Here is a 9,454-nt window from a genome sequence, read left to right on the forward strand (position 1 = left end):
ACATGATAGAGAGTTGTTGAAAAACATCAAGGAGAAACTAATTGAATTGGAGAGGCAACTCTTGACCTGGGATAAAGAGAAATTGGTATTACCATTTCAGGAGAAGCTCAGGAGTATGATGGACAAATTTGAGAAAGAAATCATGGAGGGGAAGAGGAGTAAGTTCAGCAGAGATCGTGGAGACTATGATCGACAGGATGTCTATAGATGGCAACATAGAGGCAATCGTAGATATTGGAAAAGGAGTAATGCAGCGAACAGTAACATTGTAGAACAGGGAGATTTGAATAGGGAGGCGAGTAGTAGTGATTTTTTATCAACAGAGGCAAGCGACACAGACGGAGGACCCGAAGGGGGAAACGTAAACCCCAAAAAAAGAGCACCCAGACATCGGGCACCCACCTCCACCTACCGCAAGAAATACAGATAGATGCAATAAGCACCATGGGGGTGGCGGCAGCAGTGGAAGGGGATGGGGGCTTTGATGTTCAGGGGGACCAGGATCAACAAGAACAATTACAGATTCTGAATCTTTCTTCACACAGACTCACCGATTCAGAAATGTCAGTATTGAGTAGAGGACTTACTTTCTCACCAATGAGGAAATTGGACAAATTTGATTTTATTAAGGATACCTATTTGTTTTGCAGAAAAATAATATTGAAGTTGCTACATGATAAGCCTATGATGTCGTCAAGTCTGGAACGAGATGATCGAGAGATATTGCGTGACCTCATGGACCTTTTGGAGGAGAACCAAACAGGTACACAATCCGGAAGTCGCTGCCCCTGCATTAAACCTTCTAGAACAGCCCCCCCTTTCTCTCTGTTCCCTACTGTCCAGGTGTTTTTCCAGACGATCATGGAAGCAGTATGTAAACTACCCAATAATTGTGTTTCAGGGAGGAACTTGACCAGAGAGGAACAGCAAGCGATAAATGATCTGAAGAATAACAAGGACTTCCTGATCAAGGAAGCTGATAAAGGCGGAAACGTTGTCCTGTGGCCCCTAGACAAATATATCTGTGAGGCATTGAGACAGCTGAATGACCGGAACTATTATCAACAATTACCATCAGACCCAACGGACTACTTCCAAAGGAGGTTCACACACATTCTTGACTCAGCCCTGGAATACGGAGTAATATCTAAAAAGGAACTTGAATACCTGCAGGTAAAAGAGCCACGTATTGCAACATTCTATATGCTCCCTAAGGTACACAAAAACAGGGAAAATCCCCCTGGAAGACCAATTATTTCAGGGATAGGCAGCCTATGTGAAAGAGCTACTACCTACATTGATTTTTCTCTGCAGCCCCTGGTAACAGCACTGCCATCATATTTGAGAGATTCTCTACACCTGATGCAAATGATTAAGGACATACAAATCCCGAAAGGAACATTATTAGTTACATGTGACGTAGAATCACTGTACTCCAATATCGGACACCAAGATGGCATCTGTGCAATTACATACTACTTGGAACAACAGGTAAACCGGGACATACAGTTTGATTCCTTTTTGATCACACTTCTGGATTTTGTTCTACATCATAATTTCTTTACCTTTGACAACAAATTTTTCTTACAGATATCAGGTACGGCGATGGGCGCACGTTGTGCCCCCTCCTATGCCAACCTTTTTATGGGTTGGTGGGAGGGGACACACGTGTACCCATCGCCCTATTTTCATCATGTACTTAAATGGTTTAGGTTCATAGATGATATTTTGTTTCTTTGGACAGGTACACAGGAAGAATGTTTGGAATTTATTTCTTTTCTTAATCAGAACAACGTCAATGTAAGACTGACGCACACTATCTCCCCTTGGGCAGTGGAATTTCTGGATCTTCGAATAGAGGTGAGCAACGGGCATTTAGAGACCAATCTATACCGGAAAAGCACAGCTACCAATAGTTTGCTGCATTACTCCTCTTTTCACCCTAGACACACCTTGAGGGGGATCCCTACCGGACAATTTCTGCGTGTGAGAAGAAACTGTAGCCGACCCCAAGATTTCAAAGTACAGGCTTTGGACCTTACTAACAGATTCAAAAAGAGGGGATACCCGAAAAGTATTATATCCCAGGCCTACCAAAGGGCTAATGGCATTGAGAGAAGAGCACTCCTTGAGGGGACTTCTAAAAGACTGGAGGATAACACTCTAAGATTTGTGGCCACATATAACAACCAGTGGCAGGATATCAGGAAGATATTAGGTGAGAACTGGAACATTTTGCTATCAGATAACCAGGTCAGAAAGATGATACCTGAGAGACCAATGTTGGTCTCAAGAAGAGCGCCAAACTTGAGGGATTTATTAACAAGGAGCCACTTTCAGAGACCCACAAGAACTCTAGGCCGGGGTTTCAAACATCATGGATCATATCCGTGTGGAGATTGTACTGCCTGTCAATTTATGACACCTAAGCAAGAATTTACCAATCCACGAAATGGAAAAAGCTACCATCTAAAAAATTACATCAACTGTAAAACATCACAGGTCATATATACCATCATTTGCCCTTGTGGTAAACTATATGTGGGACAAACAGGACAACAGCTTAGAAAAAGAATACAGAAGCATCTATCCACCATAGCATTGGCTCGTCGAGATAAAGACAGATTCAAAACCCTGACAACCGTGGCAAACCACTTTTTGGAACATCATGGAGGACGCCCATATGGCTTACAGGTTATCGGCTTGGAAAGAATTATGACAAATATGAGAGGAGGACCCATTACCCAAAGATTACTACAAGTAGAATCCAAATGGATTTTCGAATTGGGAACAGTGTCTCCCTGGGGCATGAACGAGGACCTACTGTTTACTGGCTTTTTGGGTGAGTGAGGAGCTGTCATTACTGTGGCTATTCTGTTACATGTGTGTGTTCACACATCCAATTATGTGGTATGGGTGTGCGTTTTTACGCACACTCATGCATAGATCCTATGGAGAGATTGTACACTTTTATGTTTCAGGTCGACGATCATTCAGGCACTTTCCAGAAGGGATGACTTAAAGTGATATCAAGTTTATATGTCACTCATTCTCAACAGGCAAGTATGGGTTTGCAGTGTAGTGGGTTGGTTTGGGGAGGCTGTTTTAGAGGAGGGGGGCCAGTGGTTTTTTTGTGTGTTGGGGAGGGTTTTTTGTGGGGGGGGGGGGGGGGGGAAGGGGGGGGCACCACACCATCAGATTAGGGAGGACATTAGTCCCTGGGTCATGCTTGGGCCACACCTAATTCACACACTTACATCTCATTCACTATCACACATTGATCACATTACATGGTCAGCCAGCACATGACCACTTATACAACAGTTACTTCACCACACATAGGGGGCACAGGCACCACACGCACAGCAGGCATGGCCACACACACACACACACACACACATCCACTTTTACCGGGTGGGCCTGTTCAGACATGGGGGCATCTTGTCGGAGTGATTAGTTGTATTATACTAATGGTTTTTGCATCACCTTTCCAGATTAAGTTGATCCTGAGTTATTGTACTTACCTCGTTCTGTTCTAAGAATTGTTGAGTCCCTAATGGCGGGTGCAATGTGGAGTCTAGGAAGATGATAAAAAGAAGAACGTATGAGAACATTTGGACATACTTGTGGCAGCTTGACACTCTTGGATAATGGATTTTCCAGCCTGGATTTGGACCCTATTGACTGCTACTGGTCCCCCCTAGGATGATCTAATTTGGGAAACTTTGGGATTGATGGACTTTTTTGTAGCCATCCCCCCACACACACTACGAGAACACTTATGGATGTGGACTCCATTTTGGAGACCCTGGACTGTATTGATTTAATTAAGAAGAGGATGCCACTTGCCCAGTTTGGATGACCATTAAATTTGGATGATCATTAAATTTTGAACATTAATACTTTATGTAGTATCCTAATATAGGTTTATTCAACATTGACCTGATCGGGAGGCCCTTGAGGGTTACACAGGCTGTTTTGACTAAGGGGATACTGGGCCATCCTTTACCCGCTCAGGACACCAGGTATGATACAGCAATGGTGACTCTTAATTTTATTCAATAGAAATATATATCTCGTATATTTTTGATTCTGCATACATGGTGGGATTATACACTGGACGAAGATCTTCTTATAATTGTTACTTCTCTATGATTGGGATCAGATAGACATCATATTGATATAATCATCTGCACATTCTTTTTAATTTTTATTATTTTGGGTATTTTTTATTCTTTATTTACTCTTTGTATTAATTACCTTGAGATCTCGCACTTATTCAAACGGATGACCACACACTGGTTATTTGCCTACTCACTTCATCATTTATACACTTATCAATAAATTACACACACACTAGCTATTTCTTATTTCTTTTATATATATTTTTTAATACATATCTATAATATACTCTGCCTCCCATACATACATATATATTGTGTTTTATCACTTATTATTTTTTTGATTTTTTTATTTTTTTACTTTTCACATTCCATCCACATATATATATATACTATTTATTTTCAATCATACACATTTATATTTTTATATATTTTTATTTATTTTATTATTTTATTTTTTTATATATAATGTCTATCATGTTATGGTCTAATTTACTTACCATCATTGCATGCACAGTACCGTTTTATTATTGAGTTTCACTGTGTCAATATACATTGCTATGTATTTACCTGGTGTCCTGACATAAAGGGTGCGCATGCGCTAAGGTACAAAAAGATTTTTAACAACATGTGATCACATGACGCCTCACGTGACCTTAGTCACGTGAGACGCACTTATTCCTGGATACGGCATTACTGCGCTTGACAGCATACATCTAATAGAGGAGATCATGTGACCACTTGCTGGTCACATGGTCTGCACTCATGACGCACGCATAGCGGAAGTGGGTGGCGGAGGCGGAAGTCTACGCCGGCTCCACTACACACAGCGTGGTTGACCCTCAATGGCCTCACCTGACAGGTATTATTTAATACATTATTCTGATATAAAAGACCCTGAGGGCAGGTAGACTACAACACCCCTGAGGAAGTCACAAACGGTGACGGAACGCGTGGGGCTTTAGGGGTCCCGTCCCGCTTTCTATCCTTTTGGCTCCTTTGTTCTGTGGTTGCTGTGCACTGGTGATATGCATTTACATACCTTCTCTTTGTACATCGTGTTTTCCTTTTTATTTTATTTAGGATAATTTATTCGGTGACATAGTTTGATGTTGCATGTGTATTATCTTATTAGTTAGCACCACTACTTGAGCAATTGTATTGTATTATAGAGGGACGGGACTTTGGTGAGAAGGGGGTTCATGGCCCCTCTCCCATGTTGTAGAGGTGGCTCAATCAAGAGCCTTTTAATTGTTTTTAGCTCTTTCTGTCTTTTTTCATATTTATTTGATATCTAATAAAATAAAACATGTTACTTATATGAACATTGATCCTGTGGTGTGCACTCTTTACAGTAAAACTTTACCCTTGTATAGAAAGCTCTTTGCTTACTGAGTAGTAGCACCCACTGTATGATTTGGTGAGCCCCCCTATTTTTGCATTTTTCCGAATTTATTTGCGGCAAATCTATATTAAAAACAGCTATTTCTGGCCTACAGAGAGCCTCAATAGAGGTGTACAACACTTTGCTGTGTTCTAACAAGCATATGGAGTGTGCTGGGATAGTGAAATAATACTATTATCCAGAAGGACATGCAGATTAGACCATATAGTGGCTGAATGACACAGTGTGGAGGTGTTAGTAGCATGAAGAGACCATATAGTGACTGAATGACACAGCGTGGAGGTGTTGGCAGCATGAGGAGACCATATAGTAGATGAATGACACAGCTTGGTTGATGCTGAAGCATGAGGAGACCATATAGTGGCTGAATGACACAGCGTGGAGGTGTTGGCAGCATGAGGAGACCATATGGTGGCTGAATGACACAGTGTGGAGGTGTTTGCAGCATGAGAAGACCATATAGTGGCTGAATGACACAGCGTGGAGGTGTTGGCAGCATGAGGAGACAATATCGTGGCTAAATGACACAGCTTGGATGAGGCTGAAGCATAAGGAGACCATATAGTGGCTGAATGACACAGCGTGGAGGTGTTGGCAACATGAGGAGACTAGAGATGTTGCGAATTGTTCACCGGCAAACAGGGCGAACTCAGCAAGTTCGATTCCCCCCTATACTTTAACATTGCTGTAAACTTTGACCCTGTGAGTCAGAGTCAGCGGACACATTACAGCCAATCAGCAGCAGTCTCTCCCTTCCAGACCCTCCTACCTCCTGCACGGACGCCATTTTACCTTCATTCGGCAAGCTGCAGGCTTAGAAAGTGGAGGAACAGAGAAGCTGCTCCTGCTGTAATAGGGAAAGCGATAGCTAGGTTGCTGCTAGGTGGTGTATTCAGGGTCCACTTTACTCCTAAAGCACTAATCTAACATCTGCTTTAAGGACAGCATCCAAAAAAGCCCTTTTTAGGGCTCATATATCAGTCCGTGTGTCCTGCAACAGCTGGAGGCACCCTGGTTGGGAAGGAACCGCTGGTTAAAAGGGGTACTCCAGTGTAAAACTTAAGTTCCTTCAAGCAACTAACTACAGTATTAAAAGGGCTATAAGTTCAGTCCGTGTGTCTTGCAACTGCTGGAGGCACCCTGGTTGGGGACCTCTGCTTAAAAGGGGAACTTCGCTGGCAACCCTTTTTGCTCATTGTCACACTAGTGCAAATCCCATTTGGTGTGACAGTTGTTCAAATAAAAATAAAAAATACCTTTTTTGGCTGTGAAATAAAACCAGTGCTGCCTAAAGGGGGGCTCTAACTATGTGCTGCCTAATATGGGGGAATCTATGTGCTGCCTAATATGGGGGAATCTATGTGCTGCCTAAAGGGGGGGAATCTAAATATGTGCTGCCTAAAAGAGGCTCTATGTGCTGCCTAAAGGGAGGCTCTAACTATGTGCTGCCTAATATGGGGGAATCTATGTGCTGCCTAATGGGGGGCTCTATGTGCTGCCTAAAGGGGGGCTCTAACTATGTGCTGCCTAACATGGGGGAATCTATGTGCTGCCTAAAGGGGGGATCTAACTATGTGATGCCTAAAGGGGGGATCTAACTATGTGCTGCCTAAAGGGGGCTCTATGTGCTGTCTAAAGGGGGGCTCTAACTATGTGCTGCCTTATATGGGGGAATCTATGTGCTGCCTAAAGGGGGGATCTAACTATGTGATGCCTAAAGGGGGGATCTAACTATGTGCTGCCTAAAGGGGTCTCTATGTGCTGTCTAAAAGGGGGCTCTAACTATGTGCTGCCTAATATGGGGGAATCTATGTGCTGCCTAAAGGGGGGATCAAACTATGTGATGCCTAAAGGGGGGCTCTATGTGCTGCCTAAATGGGGCTAAAGCACGTTATTCCAAAGAATTTAGGAATAATAGGTGATTTATGCCCTTTATGGATTAAAACCAGACTCTGCATTAACTATGTAATTTTCCTTGGGAGTTTTGCCATGGATCCCCCTCCAGCACGCCACAGTCCAGGTATTAGTCCCCTTGAAACAACTTTTAAATCACTATTTTGGCCAGAAAGAGTCCCTGTGGGTTTTAAATTTGCCTGCCCATTGAAGTCAATGGCGGTTCGCCCGGTCGCGAACATTTGCGGAAGTTCGTGTTCGCCGTTCGCGACATCCCTAGAGAAGGTGGCTGAATGACAGCTTGGATGAGGCTGAAGCATGAGGAGACCATATAGTGGCTGAATGACACAGCGTGGGGGTGTTGGCAGCATGAGGAGACCATATAGTGGCTGAATGGCATAGCCAGGAGTTGGCAGTAGGATGAGTAGACACTAGGCCTTCAAAATCCCTAAGATTATAAGATGAATTCTGAAATTTAAATTGAAGATTTTTAGTAGCTAGTGCTACTGTAACAACGTTTTTATTCCCAGACCCAGCAGCACCAGTAAACGATATAGTGTCTGAATGGCACAGCCTGGAGTTGACAACAGCATGAGTAGACACCAGGGCTTCACAATCCCTAAGAAAAAAAAGATGACGTTTTAAATTTAAACCGAAGATTTTTGGTAGCTAGTGCTACCATAACAAAAGTTATTATTCCCAGACCAAGGCCCAGCAAGCATCAGTAAACCATATATTGGCTGAATGACACAGCCTGGAGTTGGCTGAAGCATGAGGAGACCCCAAGGCTTCACAATCCCAAAGAAAAAAAAGACAAAGTTTGAAATTTAAACTGAAGATTTTGGGTAGCTAGTGCTACCATAACAAAAGTTTTTATTCCCAGACCCAGGCCTAGCAGCATCAGTAAACCAGTTTCCTTTCCTGAAATTCATAATGAATTTGGGTTCGTCTGCTTCGATTCGCTCATCTCTATTTGTAATATACATTGATTTAAAAAATTCCATATTTTTAGGTGAAAAAATTCTGTCCCTGGAGCTATTGTCTGTGTTTCTCTATGAAGAATCCAAATACAGAAAGTGAGGGTACGACAAGCAGGGCTCTGTGCAGGCTTTTGGCTTGTCAATTATTCTGATGTGTAAATCAGGATGTACATTGAGAAGCCATCTTGCACCTGGTCACCTTAAGGCGGTAACTTCCCAGAAAGAAATAACAGCACCTTTATCCTGCACTTTTAAATGCAATCATGCCAGATATTTATGCTGTGCATGGGTTTAAAAAAATAATACTTCTTCTTTTAAATCGTTTACCACAGGTGAAGTTTTTTCTATAGAGGAAAATATGATTGTTCCTCTATGTTCGTTGTCTATTTACTCACTTGCAAGTGTGGGCTACAGTATATTGGCCGAACAGTTCAGTCACTCAGAGCCGGATTGAACAAACATTGTTTTAACATCCATAGTAAATTTATGCAACACAGACATAGACATATTACTATGATTCACGCTGGTGATTCACATGCCTTGACAGTTCAAATTATTAACTCTATTTCTGAGGTTGCACACAACAGATATCAGAAACTAATTACCGTAATAGAGTCATATTGGATTTTTAGCATAAACTCAATATAGCCCCATGGTTTGAATGAAACAATAGAAAAAAACACTTTTTCATTGAATATCACTATTTTTATATGTATCATTCTTTTTCAATATGTATTGCAATATGTACATGTGTGTATGTGTGTGTCTGTGTATATGTGTATATACATACATGTACATTTCATTATTATTATCTTTATGTCTTGAGATACTTGCATTGTTTTTTATCAATGGGTTTATCTTCTGGACTTTTTTTTCCCCATGTTTTCCCATGCTTTCCATGTTTTAATTTTGCAGAGCACGTCATATCCATTTGTGACGTTTTTGATTGTATTTTGTATAAATTAGAGTGCAAGTCGAATAAGATCACACCTGATGAAAAAAACAGACGGGTTTGATATGCGTTGCATGTGCACATAGTTTTAATAAATCTATGA

General features: G+C 41.8%; 1 protein-coding gene across 1 annotated transcript; it reads left to right on the forward strand.

Annotated features, from left to right (window-relative positions):
* Positions 1-444: 444 nt before the first annotated feature.
* LOC130291889 (uncharacterized) lies at positions 445-3,803 on the forward strand. The gene is made up of 8 exons (XM_056541320.1): positions 445-563; positions 651-763; positions 902-1,215; positions 1,315-1,491; positions 1,591-1,597; positions 1,745-2,842; positions 2,982-3,059; positions 3,495-3,803. The coding sequence occupies exons 1-7, from the start codon at positions 445-447 to the stop codon at positions 3,020-3,022; spliced, it is 1,869 nt and encodes a 622-aa protein (XP_056397295.1). The 3' UTR covers positions 3,023-3,059; positions 3,495-3,803.
* The last annotated feature ends 5,651 nt before the right edge of the window (positions 3,804-9,454 follow it).

Source organism: Hyla sarda, chromosome 9 (genome assembly GCF_029499605.1).
Source record: "Hyla sarda isolate aHylSar1 chromosome 9, aHylSar1.hap1, whole genome shotgun sequence".
NCBI lineage: Eukaryota > Metazoa > Chordata > Amphibia > Anura > Hylidae > Hyla > Hyla sarda.

Excerpts from the sequence above, each read along its gene's own strand:
- LOC130291889 (XM_056541320.1), top strand. The coding sequence starts at position 445 with ATGGGGGTGGCGGCAGCAGTGGAAGGGGATGGGGGCTTTGATGTTCAG. Across the intron at positions 764-901 it reads TTTGGAGGAGAACCAAACAG|GGAGGAACTTGACCAGAGAG; the intron begins GTACACAATCCG and ends ATTGTGTTTCAG. Across the intron at positions 2,843-2,981 it reads ACTGTTTACTGGCTTTTTGG|GTCGACGATCATTCAGGCAC; the intron begins GTGAGTGAGGAG and ends TTTATGTTTCAG.